A 20,805-nucleotide genomic window follows, 5' to 3' on the forward strand; every position below is an offset into this window, starting at 1 on the left:
TATAAAGCACAATAAAGTCTGGTGTTTGCATATACACATTTTGTCCTTTTTGGGATTCATCAGAGCAGCGTAACTCTAGAGTTACAAAGAAACATGATGGCAGATATCCAGTCTGCCCATCCACAGTAACGATTATCTTTTCCTCTCTCTAAGAGATCCCATGTGCCTATCTCAGGCTTTCTTGAATTCAGACACAGTCTCTGTTTCCACCACCTCTTCCAGAAGACCGTTCCACGCATCTACCACCCTTTCTGGAAAAAAAGTATTTCCTCAGATTACTCCGGAGCCTATCACCTCTTAACTTCATCCTATGCCTCTCATTGGAGAGTTTCCTTTCAAATGAAAGAGACTCAACTCATGCGCATTTACAATACGTAGATATTTAAACGCCTCCATCATATCTCCCCTCTCCTGCCCTTCCTTCAAAGTATACAGATTGAGATCTTTAAGTCTGTCCCCATATGTCTTATCACGAAGACCACACACCATTTTAGTAGCCTTCCTCTGGAACGACTCCATCCTTTTTATATCTTTTTGAAGGTGCGGCCTCCAGAATTGTACACAATATTCTAAATGAGGTCTCACCAGAGTCTTATAAAGGGACATCACTACCTCCTTTTTCCCACTGGCTATACCTCTCCTTATGCACCCTAGTATCCTTCTAACTTTCGCTGTCACTTTTTCAAGCTGTTTGGCCACCTTAAGAGCTTTCGCTTGTTGCTCTGTACCTGTGATGGAAAGCAGATTACAACTGTGAGAATCAGTATGGGGGCAGCACAGATGCCTGACAGAGAACTTAAGGTAGCTGCAGATGTGTGTCTGCAAAGCCTCTTCCATGCTCCTCCTAAAAAGGTGATCCCACTATCTTGCTACAGATCCATTTACGGCTTGTGGTACATCCAGCGCTCTTGCCAGCATCATGATTCAGGCACACACAATCTGAATCCTGCGAAATCTCAAACCTGCAACAAATGCAGAGAAAAATCATTGCAAGGAAGCATTAAACACAATTCAAAGACAAATAAATGAGATATGCTGTATACTCATCACTTGAAAAGGGAGTCTAAGATGGTTGAAACGTGAAAACATGAAAAAGGAAGGAGCTGTTTGACTTTTCTTCTCAGGGAAAAAATGGTTGCAGTTTTTAAGAATATAAAAATATGGGGGCATGGTCTAGCAAGGCATGTGAAAGGACGTGTTCGGGTGAGCTCCCGCAGGGCCTACTAGAATCTTACTGATTATTTTTACTTCAAGGTATCTATTTATGATACTAGTTGATATATAAGCAAGACATAGTCCAAAACACAATGAATCGATGCAGCTTTTGCGGCACTACAATCTGCTAAAAGGTCTAAGCCAGAACCACCCTCGCATGCAAAGTTGCACTCCACCAAGAATTCTGTGAATTCAGTGCTGGGGCATCGGAGATGATAAACGAATTTGCTAAAATCAAGGAAATGCTCCTTGCAAATCGCCAGGCGCTTCAGGATCTGCAGATGGGAGATGAATTGCAAACTGAGCAGATTCAATCCCTCTGCCAGAAAATGGAAAGTCTTGACTCCCAAACGTCGATGCTTGAGAGCAAGACCGTGCTTACTCATGTAAATATGAAAATGATTTCTCGTCTTCAGCGAGAGGTTGAAGATTTAGCCAACTGCAGCAGGAGAAACATCCTACACATTCTCGGAATCCCAGAAGCAGCTGAAGCAGATGACCTGATCAGATTCTGTGTTAAATTTATACCAGAGTCGCTTAATCTTCATTTTGATCCACCGATGAAAACTGAGTGGGTTCATCGCGTTCCTTCGAACCGACTGCGCAATGCCAAATAGCCACGACCCATGGTCCTCAAGTTGTTCCGCTATCAACAAGTGCTGGCAGGTTCACACCATCCTTATTCTTCCTGACCTGGCAAAATCTACAGCTTTTTGATGCAAGCAATTTTTGACTATGAAAGTACAAGTTTCATCTCCACCTTGAGGGTCTAAGAGATGTTTTTCATTTTCTCTATTTCTGCATACGCATGATGGCATAGGATGAACAGCTGATGTGGACAATATGTCTTTGGATCCTATCATTTACTATTTTTGATTTTGGACCATTTTCTTTATTGCTTAGTTGGTTTTCATGCAGATTCCGATACACTGAGGCAAGAGCAAGCTCTACAGGAAAGACGGACTGCACCTGAGCGCAGCAGGAACTAGACTCCTAGCAAACAACGTCAAGAGAGGAATAGAACAGGCTTTAAACTAAGAAGAAGGGGAAAGCCGACAGTTGACAAAGGGTCGACGATTCGGAAGACGGTATCCTGTGAAGATACCGAGGGGAAATATGGCTGGGAAGGAACAAGGGACAAACTGCAGGAGGCGACTAACCCAGAAGAAGTGGTTACAATGTCTGCAGAAAAAGAGAAGAAAATATGGACCCAAGCACAGGGAAAAGAAAGGAGGGCAGCAAAATACCAGGATCTAAAGTGCATATATGCTAATGCAAGGAGCCTAAGAAACAAAATGGGGGAACTAGAAGCCTTGGCCAACGCAGAAGACATCGACATCATTGGAATCTCTGAAACATGGTGGAATGAGGAAAGCAAATGGGATATAGCACTACCGGGATACAAGCTCTATCGCCAGGACAGAACAGGACAAAAAGGAGGTGGAATAGCCCTATACATAAAAGAAGGCATACAATCCACACAAATGGACACAGCAGAGACGGCCAGCAAGCCGGAATCTCTATGGGTTAAAATACCGGGAAGGAAAGGGCCTGAAATAAAGATGGGCCTATTTTATCGCCCACCAGGGCAAACCAGAGATATCGATGAGGAAATGGAAGCCGAGATGAAGCGTGAATGCAAAAGCGGCAACACGGTTATTATGGGAGACTTCAACTACCCTGGGATAGACTGGAGGCTTGGAAGCTCGAAATGCGCTAGGGAGACAAAATTCCTGGAAGCTACACAGGATTGTTTCATGGAACAGCTAGTTAGAGAACCGACGAGAGGAAATGCCACTCTGGATCTAATCCTAAATGGGTTAAGGGGACCTGCAAAGGAAGTAGAAGTAGTGGGACCGTTGGGAAACAGCGATCATAATATGATCAAGTTCAAGGTTGAGGTAGGAGTGTCAAAAGGCAAGAGATCCATTGCGACAACTTTTAACTTCAGGAAAGGAAACTACGAAGCAATGAGGGAATTGGTAAGGAAGAAACTTAGGAACACTTCCAAAACATGGCTAACGGTAAATCATGCCTGGTCCTTCTTCAGGGACATGGTGAGCGAGGCACAAAATCTGTATATCCCCAGATTCAGGAAGGGATGTAAAAAGAATCGAACAAAAGACCCGGCGTGGATAACCAAAACAGTGAAGGAAGCGATAGGCAATAAGAAAAAATCATTCAAGAAATGGAAAAAGGACAAAACTGAGGGGAACTGGAAAGAGCACAAGAATCATCAAAAAGAATGTCACCGTGAGGTTCGGAAAGCCAAAAGAGAGTATGAAGAGAGGCTAGCCAGGGAAGCAAGAAATTTCAAACCATTCTTCAGATATGTTAAAGGGAAGCAGCCGGCTAGAGAGGAAGTGGGACCGCTGGACGACGGAGACAGGAAGGGAGTGCTGAAGGAGGAGAAGGTAGTGGCAGAAAGGCTTAACATGTTCTTCTCGTCTGTATTTACAAACGAAAACACGTCCAACATACCGGAACCTGAGCAATTCTTCAACGGAAGTCAGGCAGAAAAATTAACATCCATAGAAGTGAGCCTTGAGGACGTTCGTAGGCAGATAGAAAAACTAAAAACTGACAAATCCCCGGGTCCGGATGGCATACATCCAAGGGTTCTGAAGGAATTAAAGGAGGAGATAGCGGAACTACTGCAGCAAATTTGCAACTTATCCCTGAAAACAGGAGAGATCCCGGAAGATTGGAAGATAGCCAACGTTACGCCCATCTTTAAAAAGGGATCAAGAGGTGACCCGGGAAACTACAGGCCGGTGAGCTTGACTTCGGTTCCGGGGAAAATGGCAGAAGCACTGATAAAAGAAAACATCGATCAACATTTTGAAAAACATGAACTTCTGATAACCAGCCAGCATGGTTTCTGCAAGGGAAGATCGTGCCTAACAAACTTATTGCACTTCTTCGAAGGGATCAACAAACGGATGGACAAAGGAGACCCCATAGACATCATATATCTAGATTTCCAAAAAGCCTTTGACAAGGTGCCCCATGAACGTCTACTCCGGAAACTGAAGAACCATGGGGTGGAAGGAGACGTACATAGATGGATCAGAAACTGGTTGGAGGGTAGAAAACATAGGGTAGGAGTGAAGGGTCACTACTCCGACTGGAGGAGTGTCACGAGTGGTGTCCCGCAGGGCTCGGTGCTCGGGCCGCTGCTATTTAATATCTACATAAATGATCTAGAAACAGGAACGAAGTGCGAGATAATAAAATTTGCAGACGACACCAAACTATTTAATGGAGCTCGGACTACAGAGGACTGCGAAAAGTTGCAAAGGGACTTGAACAAATTAGAAGAATGGGCGGCGAAATGGCAGATGAAGTTCAACATTGAAAAATGTAAAGTATTACATGTGGGGAGCAGAAACTCGAGGTACAACTATACAATGGGAGGGATGTTATTGAATAAGAGTACCCAGGAAAGGGACTTAGGGGTAATGGTGGACATGACAATGAAGCCGTCGGCACAGTGTGCAGCGGCCGCTAAGAGAGCGAATAGAATGCTTGGTATAATCAAAAAGGGTATTACAGCCAGAACGAAAGAAGTTATCCTGCCGTTGTATCGGGTGATGGTGCGCCCGCATTTGGAGTACTGCGTCCAATATTGGTCGCCGTATCTTAAGAAGGATATGGCGTTAGTCGAGAGGGTTCAAAGGAGAGCAACACGTCTGATAATAGGTATGGAAAACCTGACATATTCTGAGAGATTGGAGAAGCTGGGTCTCTTTTCCCTGGAGAAGAGGAGACTTAGAGGGGATATGATAGAGACTTACAAGATCATGAAAGGCATAGAGAGAGTAGAGAGGGACAGATTCTTCGAACTTTCGAAAAATAAGAGAACAAGAGGGCATTCGGAAAAGTTGAAAGGGGACAGATTCAAAACTAATGCTAGGAAGTTCTTCTTTACCCAACGTGTGGTGGACACCTGGAATGCGCTTCCAGAGGACGTTATAAGGCAGAGTACGGTACTGGGGTTCAAGAAAGGATTGGACAAATTCCTACTGGAAATGGGGATAGAGGGGTATAGATAGAAGATTAATGCACAGGTCCTGGACCTGTTGGGCCGTCGCGTGAGCGGACTGCTGGGCACGATGGACCTCGGGTCTGACCCAGCAGAGGCATTTCTTATGTTCTTATGTTATGTTCACTACAGTGCCCTGTGGGGGATCCCTGGATCTCTTATGTCTGCTTTACAACCCGCACAAGTTATCTTGTTTATGGTTTACCTTTTCCTTGTTGCAAACCAGGGTTTTTACAGTACTTGGATTTTTGTTTGTATTGATTTTCTATTTCCTAGACAGTGGTATCTCTCCTATATTCTGTCCATCTCTCATTTATATTTGATGTATGATAATGGCTAATGAGTTTCATTTCAATGTCCACAGCAGAAGGAATGCCCAGTCCATCCTGCCGGAACCCCCCCCCCCCCCCCCCCAGATATCCCCCAGCAGGAGGTGAAGGGACACGTATCATGTAACTTGTAGTTTTCCTTATGCTGTGTTTGAAGCTGTAAATCCAGACACTGTTTGCCTTCTTTGCTAAAATACTACAAGGCCATTTTATGTTTGAGAGATGTGTGTTATCTTGTTGTGAAGCGAATTCAATTGTTTTCATAGCTGTATTTGTAAGAAGCCTTAGATAACAAAAAGTGTCTGCAATGCAGAGCACCCTTTGGACTTCAGCCTTTAGATAGTAAGATGTTTGTTATTTCTTTAAAGTTTCATGTGACCTGTGTCCATATATGGTTTGTATTTACGTCACATGCTGACTACATTGACTCATGTAAAATGATATAAAAAGAGTTGCAGAACATTCAATAAACTGGACATGTTTGGGAGATTTCTTGTCTCTAAGATATTGTCCCCAGATGCATCTGTCTTGCTAATGACAGAGAGAGAGTGTGGGGCAGTAATTGGGACCTATTCTTTTCAGGAGGGATGCTCAGTCCCTCCCAAGTACTTTATTTAGTTGGACGGCTGGATGGATGCTTACTCCCTCCAGCCAGCAGGCCCACCTCCAATGAATGGTGGGCTTTCCTGGTGCATCGTGAGATGCCCTGGGGAGGGGACTAAGGCCCTGATTGGCCCAGGTGCTTAAGGTCCCTCCCTGGACTAACTGCAATCTTAGGCCTCTCGCAGTACATTCTGGGATGCACTGGGAGTGGCCTAACATTCCAATTGGTTAGATCCCTTAGGCCACTCCCAGTGCATCCCAGAATGCACTGCGAAAGATGCCTAAGATTCCAGTTGGCCCAGGTGGAGTAAGCATCCCTCAGGCCGGCCCATTCAATGATACTTTGGGAGGGTCGAGTGGGCTGGGGGGGGGGGGGGGTTCAGCAGGAGGGATTGGGCATCCCTCCTGCCAGGGATATCACAGGGTTGAGGGTTTCTGGGAGGAGGGACTGGGCATCTCTCCTGCCAAGGGATGTCTTGGGGTGGTGGCGGCAGGAATTGGGCACTCCTCCTGCCATGGACTTTCAGGGGTGGGGCAGCTTCAGGGGTTCCCGCAGGAGGGACTGGGCATCCCTCCTGCCGGTAGTCTTTGTGGGGGGTGGAGTGGTGGATGAGTTCCCTGCCGTGGCCGCTAATCTGATTGCGGCAGGGAGATTCCCTGCCACGATCAGATTAGCGGCTGTGTCTATCTGAAATGTAGACCAGTATTTTGCTAGCTACATTTCAGGTGCCTATTGTGGCCCTAGGGAGACGCCTAGGGCTGCTTAAGCTCGCCTAAGGCAACTTCTGGGCGAACCCATGCCCAGTCTTAGGTGAGCATAGGCAGCCCTACGTGTCTCTTTAGGCTCACAAAAACACCTACAAGTAGGCAACCCTCTTTGGTGCCTTTTTTTTTTTTAAACTTGTGTCCCGATTGGCTGGCTAGACAGAAGGATGCCTACCACCGCCTACAATCGGGATGCTGTTTATAGAATTTGCCCCTTTGTGCTTACAGCAAAGCCTGAGGATGAAAAGCACCTATGGACTTTATCCCATTGTCTGAGAACAGTTTGTCTTACGTGTCATTGAATTGTGTTCCATCTGTCCATTTCCATGGTTTCTCTTGCTCTCTTCTCAGACCTATCCAGTGATCACTGGGGCCTTTATAGCGAATCACGAAATCCTTAGGAAAATAAAATTGAGTTTAATTTCTTAGTAAACCACCTTTCAGTAATATACCAACGCTAGAGAGAGAAAGCACAGTTACTTACCGTAACAGATGTTATCCAGGGACAGCAGGCAGCATATTCTCACACATGGGTGACGTCGCCAACGGAGCCCCGGTACGGACCACTTCAAAAGTGCATCGCCACTTTAAGTCTTTAGAAAGTTTGCGATAGCCCGCACCGCGCATGCACGAGTGCCTTCCCACCCGACGTAGGCGCGTGGTCCCTCAGTTAAGATAAGCCAGCTCAGAAGCCAACCAGGGGAGGTGGGTGGGTTATGAAAATATCTGCCTGTTATGGTAAGCAACTGAGCTTTATCCCAGGACAAGCAGGCAGCATATTCTCACACATGGGTGACCTGCAAGCTAACCAGAATGGGATGGTGGGAGAGTTGGCCTTTGAGAAAATAAATTTTGCAATACTGACTGGCCAAAGTGTCCATCCCTTCTGGAGAAAGTTTCCAGACAATAATGAGAAGTGAAGGTATGAACTGAGGACCAGGTGGCAGCTTTACATATTTCCACAATAGGTGTAGAACTGAGGAAGGCTACAGAAGCTGCCATATCCTTATGAGCTGTGACACAACTCTCCAGGTGCAGACCAGTCTGAGAATAGCAGAATGATATACAGGCAGCAATCCAATTGGAAATCGTTCTCTTGGAAACAGGATGCCCCAAACTTGTTAGGATCAAATGAGATGAAGAGTTGAGGAGATGTTCTATAAGGCTTTGTCCTGTCAATGTAATAGGCCAAAGCACATTTAAAGTCCACAATGTGCAATGACGTTTCTCCTGCATGAGTATGAGGCTTAGGGAAAAAAAATTGGAAGAACAATTGACTGATTGAGATGAAACGCCATCACAACTTTCAGAAGAAACTTGGGATGGGTGCGCAGAACCACTTCATGAATCTGGAGACCAGAGGATGAGCAGTAAGAGGTTTTCCCTCAACTGGCATGTGAAAAGCTGTGATAGCACTGAGATGGACTGTGACAGACGTAGATTTAAGACCAGAGTCAGACAGATGAAGAAGGTAATCTAACACAAAGTCCACTGACAAGAAAGTTGGATCGTGATAATGACAAAGACACCAGGAAGAAAACCTAGTCCACTTTTGTTGATAACATTGTTGAGTGGCTGGTTTCCTGCAGGTGTCAATAATATGTCTAACAGAGTGAGAAAGATGTAATACAAGAGCTACCTCGACAGAACACTATCATTACAAGCAGGCAAATGGAACAAATGTTTAACCAACTTCATGTCAAACGCACTCTCGTAGCAAAAGTTTAGAAAGTCAATAAAAACCTATCTCTTTTACAAATTTCTCTGACCCCACCTCAACCAGATGTACTTTCAATACACTTTCAGATAAACCTGACTAAACTTAACAAGCCAATGTAAATTCGAAAGTTCGCTGTAATGTTGCTGTCTGTATACAATCTCTTCCCTTGAAAACCACTTAGAACTGTTTGTGGTATGGCGGTATATAAAAATAAAGTTATTATTATTAATAATAATTCAGAAGGATTCAGCCCGAGAGAAACCAAGCTGTCAAGTATAATGATTGCAGGTTGGGATGTAGAAGAGATCCTTGATTCTGAGTAAGCAGAGTAGGAAAACTTGGTAGAAGTATTGGCTCTCTGGTGCTGAGTTGAAGTAGAAGGAAGAACCAATGTTGCCTGGGCCACTGAGGAGCCATGAGAATCATGGTGGGCAACTCCCTTTTGAGTTTGAATAGTTTTCAACATGAGAGGAGTTGGAGGGAATGCATAGAGAAACAGTCCCGTCCAATCCAGCAGAAACACATCGGCTTCCAGACGGTGAGGGGAGTAAAGTTTGGAGCAAAACTGGGGCAACTTGTGATTGTGGGGAGCCGCAAATAAGTCCACTTGTGGAGTTCCCCATTGAGCAAAGATTGGATGAAGAACTGCAGAGTTAAGAGTCCATTCGTGAGGTTGAAGAATTCTGCTGAGGTTGTCTGCTAGGTAATTCTTCTCCCCTTGAATGTAGACAGCCTTCAAGAAAAGGTTGCGAGCAGTTGTCCAAAGCCATATTTTCTGGGCTTCCTGAAATAACAGGAGAGACCCTGTCCCTCCTTGCTTGTTTATGTAGTACATTTCTACCTGATTGTTTGTGCGACGGAGGATTTGAGGCCGCAAAAAATGTTGAAAAGTCTTGAGGGCATAATACATCGCTCTGACCTCTAGGAGATTGATGTGAAATTTCCATTCTTTGGTGGACCAATGACCTTGTGTCTGAAGACCGTCCATATGCGCTCCCCAAACATAAGGAGATGTATCCGTCGTGATTATCTTTTGATGAGGAGGTAAGTGAAAAAGGAGACCTCTGGAAAGATTGGAGGTCATCCACCATTGCAGCGACTGCAGAAGAGATAATGTTACATAGATATGCTGTGAAAGACGATCTTTCGCTTGAGACCACTGAGAAGCAAGGGCCCACTGAGGAGTGCGAAGATGTAACCCTGCTAGAGGCGTCACATGCACAGTGGAAGTTATGTGTCCTAGTAGAACCATCATGCGCCTGGCAGAGATAGTTTGAAGATTCAAGATCTGCTGACAGAGGCAATAGAGAGCCTGTAGACGATCTAGAGGGAGAAATGCTCTCATGAGAATTGTGTCTAGGACAGCCCCAATGAACTGAAGATGTTGAGATGGACTGAGGTGAGACTTGAGGAAACTAACTTCGAATCCCAAAATTTGGAGAAAGGATATGGTTTGAGATATTGCCAGAGCCACATCCTGAGCCAAAGAAGCTTTGATCAACCATCGTCCAGATAAGGAAAGATTTGAAGACAGTGAGATCGAAGCGATGCAGCCACCACTATAAGGTACTTCATGAAGACTCCGGCAGTAGGTGCCAGGCCAAAAGGAAGGACCTTGCACTGATAGTGACGCTGATTCACCTGAAAGTTTCCCGCAAAATGTCATGAAGTGGAAGTTTTAGTAGGTCCTTTGGCAGTTGTTCATATTCCAAAGCCTCCAAGAACTCTTTATCGCTGTCTGTATACAGTCTCTTCCTCTGTAAACCGCTTTGAACTGCTTGTGGTATTGCGGTATACAAAAATAAAGTTATTATTATTACTATGTTTAGAGTCTGCTTCAAGGGGAATAGAAAGCTCTGAGGACATATGACAAAGAAATTTTGAAAAAGAAGAGCGCTCAGAAAGAAACTCTCTACTTGAAGGAGAACGCTGAGGTGAAGGTAAATCTGAAGAATCTTCTTCATCTGATGAGAGTGGTTCCTGCTCCAAATCTCCAAATAAGTCTGAGTCCTGTACAGAGTGAGGGTGTCGAAGCCTCGAGATGTTTGGTCTTCTGAGAGGACTTGCGGTGCCGCACCGGAGTCACCTCCCTCGATGTCTGCGTCGAGGACGACTGGTGCCGTGGAGAAGGATCGATCGACTCTCATGTCGATGTTCTCCGCACTAGAGGAGCAGCAGATATAGGTGCAGTCAGTGTCGCTATCTGCTCAGACTGAACTGGCACCTGGATAGTCGGTGTCGACATGAACATAAGTTGGTTCGGCAACAACATGTGAAAATGCTCACCCAACTCCTCCTGAAGCAAATCGTCAATCTTTTGCTTAAGGGAGAGCACCGGTACCGCTGGCTTTTTCACTGGTACCACTAGTGCAGTGCTCCGGTCCGGTGATGAGGAAGCCGATGTTGAGACCGGGCGCTTACAGGACTTTTTCAAGGTCGGCATGACTTGGCTCAATGCCATTTTGACCTGAGTCTCAGATAGAGTAGGGGAAGGCTTCTTAGCTGGCTTACTCACTATGGAGGCATAGCGACACCGAACAGTCGTTGTTGTTGAAGAAGGCAGTTTTTCAAAGTCCTCTTCTGAAGCGATGAAGAACACGTACAGGTTTCTGGACGGTGCTCGGGCCCAAGACACTGGAGACACCAGTGATGCAGATCAGTCACAAACCCTTCTGCGGGCAGGACATTGACGGAAAGACCACCTCAGCTAAATTAAAAACGGTTGCCAAGGTGGTCAAACAGGCCCCACCGGGCCAAAACCTGCACGGGAGAAAAAAGAAAGATTTTTATCTTTTTTTGCTGAAAGCAAGGTAAATAAAAGAAAAGAAAAAATAAGACAAAAGTGACTAGAAAATCACAAACGTGAGAGCGGGAAGGCAAGAAAGTTTTCAACGGCAATTGAATTGCGTCTTCTTAGCTCCGCAGAAACTAAGGGACCACGTGCTTACGTCAGGTGGGAAGACACTCGCGCATGCACGGTGCGGGCTATCGCAAACTTTCTAAAGACTTAAAGTGGTGATGCACTTTTCAAGTGGTCTGAACCGGGGCTGTGTCGGTAACGTCACCCATGTGTGAGAATATGCTGCCTGCTTGTCCTGGGATAAACCATTGTCACTCAGAGCTTTTCTTCCCTGTGGGGTTTATTACCCTGTGATGCTGACAGGACTCCGATGTCAAGGCTCAGCTAAGCCTCCTCAAAGGATTGTGGAAGTAACATAAGAAACTATTTAGAGCTGAATGAGTGGCCTGTCTTACTCACTGCCTTCCTCTGGCCATGAAGATGATTCTCTGACAGAACACCAACTCCATTCCTACCTGGCTTCCATCAGGACATCATGACAGCCTCTCTTCTCTCATTTCACATAGCCTATCTCATTACTTCTGCCCTATCTGGTTCTCATCAGGGAGTCATCCAAAGAAGTTATGTACAGGCATTAACAGCAGCAATGATGAATGCTGAACACACGCTTCCTCTCCTCAAGAAATTCTCTATCGTCCTGAGCATAAATACATCTCCTTGCCAGGTTGGAGTGGGATCTGTCACACTTACCAGTTCCTGCTTGCTCTTGATGTGCGCAAGGGAGCTGTTTTGAGAGGTGCAAAATTCCTGGGCCTTGTCCCAATGTTCTGTTTCATCAGAAAAAAAATAACATTGCTTTTTATACCAGATCCAGCCATCTGCACAGGGATCAGGGCAGTGTCTAGAATCTAGGAATAAGAAAAGAATTTTAGTTTAGCATCACCATCCTTGTCTTGGGCATTTAGAAATGTCTCTTTCTATAGTATGAGGGAAAATCAGTGTGCAAGTTAATTAAACTAAGATTCGGCCTCCCCTTTCTGATTTGTTTAGTTATGCATTTAACTTATTACCTTCACGGATTTACATCTAGGAATGGGAAAAAAAACTAGTCTTAAGTTACTTATTTAAGACCAAATATAAATATCCACTCACAGTTAATTTGCACAAAGATTATAATTCAACGCATCAACTGAAATACTATTAACAGCATCAGTTCTCTACCTCAGGTACCTCACTGCATTCTCCTCAAAAAGCAAATAAACCAGGATTATTAAAACATCATCTGCTTTGAGATTCACTTGGGAATGGGATTTGATATACTGCGGCTAGGTTATCTTCGCAAAAAGCAAATTTGACCATGTTTCCCCGCTTCTGTCAAAACTTCACTGGCTTCCGGTGATTTCTAGGATTCACTTTAAATGTACCTGCCTAATTTTCAAGATCCTCCCCTAATCCCACTATCCAGGAATTCTTCGAGAACACAAACTCAAACTATCTTTCCCCTCATTAAAAGGCATCATGTATGCAGGTAAATTAGGGAAATCCCTTTTCTTCAAATTCACTGAGCTTTGGAACAACCTCCCTGCCCCGCTGCAGAACCTAGGCTCATTCCAGTTATTCCGAAAGCATCTGAAAACTTGGCTTTTCTCCGAAAAGTAAAGCTATCTATTTAAAATGTAAAGCTAGCTCTCCTCTTCATAACCTCTAATTCCTTATTATGTGCTTCCCTCATTGAATTTACCTGTAAACTGTGCCGAGCTCTATTTTTATGGAGATGATGCGGTATACAAAGTTAAGGTTTTGTTTAGTTTACTGCTTGGACAAGGTGTATTAAGTGGTTTACAATCAGGCACTCAAGCATTTTTCCCATCTGTCTTGGTGGCCTTACAGTCTATCTAATGTACCTGGGGACAGTGGAGGATTACACCCCCCCCCTCTACACACTGAGGAGTAGTGGCTCGTGGCCAGCAGGGGGTGATGGTTATGGGACGGTAATGGAATGGATGTCAGAACATGATTGTGCAGTATTTTTTGTGGAGTTTTTCTACAAAAGTGCCTGTTTGAATATTACTAAATTTATGAAGTAATATTCAACACACATACACATCCTATCATCGGAGCTTTTACCACAACGGCTGGCGATTAAAAAAAACCCCTAAAGCGGCTTGACAAAAGTGGGGAGTAAGTGATTTGCCCAGGGTCACAAGGAGCAGCATGGCATTTGAACCCACAACCTCAGGATACTGAGGCTATAGCTCCAACTACTCTCTACAGGAGACCTGCAGTGCTTCTCTCTTTCCCAGAGATGACAGTCTCTGGTATTTTTTTGCACAACCTCTAAGGCCTCCCCGTCTCCTGCTTAATTTTTATAATATGGTATTTTGCAAGTGTCCACTTTATACATTCCTGCACTTTTCAGAAAACCTTTATGCCAAATGCTGGACATTAGTTAGCAAGTATAATTTGAAATGGGCAAAAACAGCCCCCAAAATCTTTTTTTTTTCACTTCTGGAATTGACCATCAGTATGTACTCCCCACCCCCCCCCCCCACCCCCTCCTACTGAACAGTGAATGAGGATGTTACCCCAGGCCTTCCTTTGGGAAGAGAGCCTCATAGGTATTAGCTGGGAATTTGATTCATTTCTGGCCATAACATCACACCAATGAACTCCACCCAGAAGCCAGGGTATATTGTATATATGATTTCAGCTGTAGAGTTAAGTTTTCATTTTTTTAATGCTTGCACTATGAAAATATTACAATGTTTTAGTTGTGGGATTGTCTACAGCTGCCACTAGGTGGCAATGTTCTTCAATGTAACCTGCTCAAACTTCAGGCTCAGAGTCAGACTAGGACTTTTTCATTTTTGATTTACAAACTGGCCCTAAGTGCAGTAATATCCACCCAGTGGTGTAGTAAGGAGGGGGCAGATCGCAGCACCCTCCTCCTCTCCTTGCCATGTACGCACACTCCTTGCCTTCCCCTGTACCTTTGTTATTTCCCCAGTGAGAGGTTGCTGCCCGCGTCGGCTTCAGCGTTCTCTCTGACATCATTCCCAGGACATGCTGCTTACGCCGGAGAAGTTAAAAAAACATGGAGAAAGGGAAGGGGGGCGCGTGAGTGGCATGGGGAAGGGGTGCAGGGAAGAAGGCGGGGGAGGGACGCCACTTGGTGTCGCTCACCCATACTATGCCACTGTCTGCACCACAATCCACTTATAGAGGGACAGAAGGAGTTAATGGTTCATTCTCTATAAGAGGACAAATAAAACAGACATTCAAATATCTAGCAGACATCAGGGTAACATTTTCCGCAACAGGGAAGGGAGGTCACCAAGTGAAATTGAAAAAAAAGGAGGTTCAGGGAGAAAATCAGAAATACTTTGCTACTGAGGGTCACCTGGGATGGACTTCTAGATGAAGTAAAAAGAGCTGAAATGACGACCTTGGTGGTGGGGTGGGGGAAGAACCGTGACAAACAGAGTGGATGGAGCTTCTGATGTCTATTTTAGGTTCTTGAAATTATGGAGGCTGGTGAGGCCTTCTTTGCCATGTGTAACTGCATGATAGTATTCTCATTATCAATGTAAATTTGATGCCTTTTCATTCAATTTTCTCTACTGTTCTCCCACGGAAGCTCAGAACAGTTTACATGGATTTATTCAGGTACTGAAGCATTTTTTCCTGTCTGTCCCAGTGGGATCACAATCTATGTAATGTACCTGGGGCAATGGGAGGATTAAGTGACTTGCCCAAGGTCACAAGGAGCAGCTGTAGCTTTTACCACTGTACCACACTCTCCCCCAGTGGTGTACCAGGCATGAGTGAGCTTTCTGTGCTCCTGCCTGGTGCTGAGCTACTTGCTGAATGGCTCACAGGACTTGTGAGAACTCATGGCAGCCATTAAGGATCACCGTGCAGGAGCATGGAAAGCACACTCCTGTTCGGTACACCGCTGGACCACCAGGGATTCAAAAAGGTACTGGGGGAAGCGGAAGGAAGGCAAAAAAATTGTCAGAGTCAGGACCACCAGGTCATACGGCAGGCCCAGTGGAGGCCTATAAAGACACTGGGAGAGAGATGAGGCAGGGTACAAGACAAGGAGGTGGGACAGGGTGCAGAGTCTAGCAGGGCAGATGAAGATGAACCCCCCACCCTGGCTAATAATTGAGTGTACTTTTTTTCTTCTTCCTTTTTTGAGAGAAAAGGGGTACCTCGGCTTGTATTTGGGTCATCTTATATTCAAGTATATACGGTAATACCCAACTTAAATGAAAACTCTGAGCCACTGTCACATTTCTGAAATTCTGAGACAGCAGAAGGTAGAATCCTCTTAGTCTTCTGGTACAGACCCTCCTCCTAGCTCACCACATTCCCTATGAAGGGAGAATTTCAAAGCAGGACAGAAGTGTAATTGATGAGATCTGGCCTAAAATCCATTGTCCTGGGAATACGTTCTATCATTTCCCTTGTTACCCAGGGGGTAAATCCATTATCCAATTCTGTATTTCTACCCCTCCTGACACAAAGTGAAGAAGAGAAAATGTTCCAGTATGTTTGACCCACCTAAGACTTTTATAAGGATTACCAAAGATGAAATGAATAGCACCAGATTGAGTACAGCCAGAGTCACAGCCACATAAAACCCTCTGCGGTAGAAGTTTGATTTACCTGAAATATAGGAAGGAGGAAGAGAAAGTTTCACTGGCTGAAGAATCTCAATATATATATATATATACTTTGGAAAAAAAATGCAAGAAGGGACAATATAACAGAGAAGTTTGCAAATAAGGTGAGTCTCTTTCAGTTGAATGAGGAGGCATAGGATGAAGTAAGCTGAGGAAATACTTCTTCAAGGAAAGGGTAGTGAAATCATAGAATGGCCTCCCAGTGGAGGTAGTGGAGATGAAAACTATGTGAATTCAGGAAAGCTTGGGACAACTACAGAGGATCTCAGAGAGAAAGAAAGAGATAAAGAGATTAGTAGTTAGTGTGGATGGACAGACTGGATAAGTTGTATGGTCTGTCACATTTTCTAAGTTTCTAAGTACAGAGGATTTTTGAGAGAGATGTATAGTTGAAAGAATCTTAAAGTGAACCCTTTGCTACATGGGTAACCTATGGAATTGTTTGAACACTGGGGTTATGTGAGTCATTCTTGAGACACTAGTAAGTAGTGCTGCACGATTCGCGATTTGAATCGATTCACCGATTCACTTTGGGTGAATCGATTCGAATAGATTTGTTTTTGAAAAAAATTGAACTTACCGATTCATCGGCCCCCTTTGTAGAGACCCGTTCGGGCTTTCCCTCTGCCACCGGAGTCCTTGCTGCTGATGTAACTTCTGGTTTTGCAAAATTGGAAGTTACATCGAAGCAAGAAAGAGAGAGCTGGTGGGGAAGGAGGGAGAGATACTGGATAAAAGGGTAGTTGGAGAGATGGTGGATCTGGGGATGCCAGGGTCCATCGCTACAGCTATGGGAAAAGAGATGAAAAAAAGGAAAGATGCCAGACCTATGGGGGAGGGGAGGGAAATGGAAGGGGAGGGCAGAGATGGAAGATGGATGGTTAGCAAGGAGAAAGAAGAAAACGATAAATGGGCAAGAGACCCTGGCAAGCAAATTATCAAGTTTATCAAGTTTCAAGTTTATTTAACTCTTGATATATCGCCTATTTTGAATATTCTAAGCGATGTACATAATATAATAAAGCATAGAAACATTAATATAATTCATATTAATATCAGAAGATGTTTGTTGCAGAGCCTGGGGGACCAACATAATTTGAAAAATGACCAGACAACAAAAGGAAGAAAAAATAATTTTATTTTCTGTTTTGTGATTACAATGTGTCAGATTTGAAATTTGTATCTTGCCAAAGCTGGTATTAGACCACGAACATGAGCTAAACAGAGAGAGGAAAAGTCTTTTTTGTTTATTTTATTTACACCACAGTGCCAGTGTGGGTAAGAGAGGGCAAAGGGGGTGGACAGGCTATAAAATAAACCCACCAGGATGTTTGGAAAAAAACACCCAATTGGGCAGGAAAGCGAATCGAATCGAAATATTTTTTTTCCTGAATCAGGCAGCACTACTAGTAAGAAGTCAAGTCATTAATCTTCTTAGGTCCATCTGCTCAATTAAAAGTTCATCTCTGCAGCTGCTTCTGCTTAGTGAGAGATAACACTTGGCCTGAGCATGGGGAGGGTAATTTTCAAAGCTATTTCCTTAGATCAAACAGTACTCTACATGCAAATTCGGGAGTAAAGGGGGGGGGGTGATTCTATAAACTGGCCCCTCAAAGGGGCATGTTTACCACCAATTCTATAACACTTTCGGTGCCGACCTGGCATATATTGGAGTTATAGTATGCTATGGACGCCTGTGAAACTGCACAGGATTTCCTTGCAACACTAACTTGTGTTGATCTTGTGCCAATGATATGGGCACTAATTTGAATGCTAGTTTCTGGTGTTTATTCTACAAGTATTTTCTAGTTGAAAGGACGGGTCAAGTTGACTCATTTCTGAGAACTTGGTTTCCTGTTAAAGACTAACTTGGCAACATGATCTAAGTTTTCCTGTAAGGGTTGAACTATTGGACTTTTTACAATGAGTTTGTTCTATGGCGGGGAGGGAAAAGGGGTTTGGGGCTACACATTGTCTTGGATGAAACCTGAGTTTGAGTTTCTGTTGGTTTGTAGTTAATTATTTGTAACCCACCTTTACCCAGAGCAGAGAACAACTGAGCATACTTAATAAAAATATATCATACTGGTTTTCTGTTGGTTATTATGTGAAAAACCTCAATAAAAATTCACTGAACTTCAAATCATTATAGTAAATAATGTAATATGATAGCTCTAAGTATCAAAAAAGAAAAAAAAATAGTTTCTTACAGATAACTAGGAAGAAACTTACCAAGATAATATGGTCTTTCAGTGACTGAAGGATCTGAAGGAGAATTAAATAAACAGAGCATGTTAAGATTTTTCAGTAGAGAACAAAATACAACATTTAAGAGAGGCAATCACAGAACTAGAGTAAAGGCCCTTAAAAGTGAATCTAGGGCATTACAGTCTGTAAAACTAAAGTCAACACACTAACATGGAATAGCTGAATGCCATAAGCCAAAATAATTTCAGTGATCTTTAATACGATGCTAGAGGAAAACATTGATAATTCTAAGCAAATCACATTCACGAAAAGGATTATATAAAAACATAAACATTGCCATACTGAGAATGCTTGCTGAAGGTCTATCAAGCCCAGCATCCTGTTTCCAGCAGTGGTCAAACTATGTTCTCTTAGGCTTCCACGGCTGGCGTCATGATTGTAGCAGGTTTCCGGGTCTCGCTGCGTCTGAGTAGAAAGAACTGACGTTTCAGCCATCATGCTGTGGCTTTCTTCAGGGTATGCTGAGGTTTGTAGTGTGCCTTTATATATAGTGAGTTCATGGACCTGATTGAGAACAGGACAGTCTGTGGGTCAAGAAATTTGAATTTTGGCGGGAAAGTTTGTGGGCTGACCTGATTGAGAACAGGGAAGTCTGTTGGTCATGAATTTGAATTTTGGCGGGAAAGTTCATTGGAGGTCTAAGTTTGAATTTTGACGGGAAAGTTCTTTGGAAATCCAAGGTTTGAATGTTGGATATTGGCGGGAGCGTTCGGGACCCAATTTTTAATGTCTGGAGAGTCCCAGCCTCTTTTCTGACAGAATTTAAAAGTGGGACCTCAATTTCCAATATCAGCTCCCACAGATATCCAATCCTGCCCTGTGTCTTATATATATATATATATATATAAAGACACACTGCAAACCTCAGCATACCCTGAAGAAAGCCACAGCATGATGGCTGAAATGGTTCTTTCTATATAGACAAGGCAAGACCCAGAAACCTGCGACAATAATGGCCAACCTAGGTCACAAATATCTAACTAAATCCCAAGTAGTAAAACAGATTTTATGCTGCTTATCCTAGGAATAAGCAGTGGAATCCCCCAAGTCCATTTTAATAATGACTTATGGACTTCTCTTTTAGGCATAGGTGTTGGAGCAGGGTGGAGGAGGGGCTTGTAGGCTTGTACACGTTTTTTGGTGTTATTTGCTTACGTTTGTGGATTTGTTGATCCCTTTCTTTGTGTTGTCATTGACTATTCACAATAAGGGAAGGCCTTTAAGAATTGGGACAATATTTTGAGGTATAACTTCCTACAACCTTCTGTGTAGTGGCTGCTCACCTCCTGAACCTCATTGCCGTTGCCTCTGCCACCAGACTGCCCGCAGGTCCAGGATCCTCTTCAGTACTGCTGTGATTATTACCGCCAGACTGTGCTGTCCCACAGCTGCTGTCGTTGTACCGCCGAAACTGCTACTGCTACCGCGGGACGGGGATCTGTTGAGCTCCAGCCCGATTAAGGTTAGTTGGGCTGCGGCCTGGCCTGGGAAGGACTACAGAACATGAGGGCTGTAGAGAACAGCATTGGAGAGGGAGCCTGGAGATCATGGGGGGGGGATTGGGGCTGTAGAGGAGAGCGTCGGGAAGGAGGGCTGAAGAACATGGGGGGTTTTAGAGAAGAATGAACACAGAAAAACAAATCAAGGAACCAAATCCCCGTGTTTTCAAGCAAAAACAGTTGCTCCTATGAGTCTTTATTAATTTAAAACAACTGAACCCATTAATAAAGCAACTCACATTTCCCGGTTTTTCTATAGTTCCATCTCCACTTTTTTTTAGGGGGGGCTGTAGAGAAAGCATTTGGGAGGGGGAATGTCATAAACATTGTTTATAGTCTATCATCAGTAGTAAAAGAAATATTTTAGTGGCTTGACAATTTTGGGGTGTCACAGGCACATTTTTTAGTTAATTAGAAATGGAATGGTAAAGCTGAATGAAACATTGTAAGCTAATAGATTGAATTCCTATTAAAGCAGCACCAACCTCCTTTCAGAACACGGCATTAAGGAATGCAGATGGTTCAGTATGCTTTGTATAGTTTAATGTTGTTGCTATCATTATATATTATTAATAAGATTATAATACATGTATATGAAGAATGAATATAAGAAATGGCATTACAATTACTACTATTATTATGGGGCGGAACTTGGGAAGGTCTTGGGCAGAGATTGGATGGGGACTAGGGTGCAGCTTTTGGGCACAAAACAAATGGCCAATCAGAGACTTCCCTAGGCTCCTTCCTAAGGAAGTACCTGATTGGCTCAGACGCCTCAGGCCCCTCCCACAGGAGGAGCCTGAGGCATCTGAACCAATCAGGGCCTAAGGCACTCCTGTGAATCACATGATGCAATGAGGAGGGACCTAAGGC

General features: G+C 44.0%; 1 protein-coding gene across 3 annotated transcripts in view; it reads right to left on the reverse strand.

The window, feature by feature from the left end:
• Positions 1-579: 579 nt before the first annotated feature.
• Positions 580-20,805, reverse strand: part of LOC117350033 (C-type lectin domain family 2 member D-like) — a 30,846-nt gene continuing 10,620 nt past the window's right edge. For 2 of the 3 annotated variants that reach the window (XM_033923923.1, XM_033923922.1), the window contains exons 2-6: positions 18,398-18,430; positions 16,044-16,148; positions 12,228-12,385; positions 7,250-7,353; positions 580-962 (exon numbers count right to left, since the gene is read on the reverse strand). In XM_033923923.1, coding sequence (XP_033779814.1) covers positions 845-962; positions 7,250-7,353; positions 12,228-12,385; positions 16,044-16,148; positions 18,398-18,430 — 518 coding nt within the window. In that variant the 3' untranslated portion in view covers positions 580-844. The remainder of the gene's footprint in view (positions 963-7,249; positions 7,354-12,227; positions 12,386-16,043; positions 16,149-18,397; positions 18,431-20,805) is intronic. The other variant, XM_033923924.1, reaches the window with a different exon arrangement.

The sequence above is a fragment of the Geotrypetes seraphini genome, chromosome 16, assembly GCF_902459505.1.
Source record: "Geotrypetes seraphini chromosome 16, aGeoSer1.1, whole genome shotgun sequence".
NCBI classification, from domain to species: Eukaryota; Metazoa; Chordata; class Amphibia; order Gymnophiona; family Dermophiidae; genus Geotrypetes; species Geotrypetes seraphini.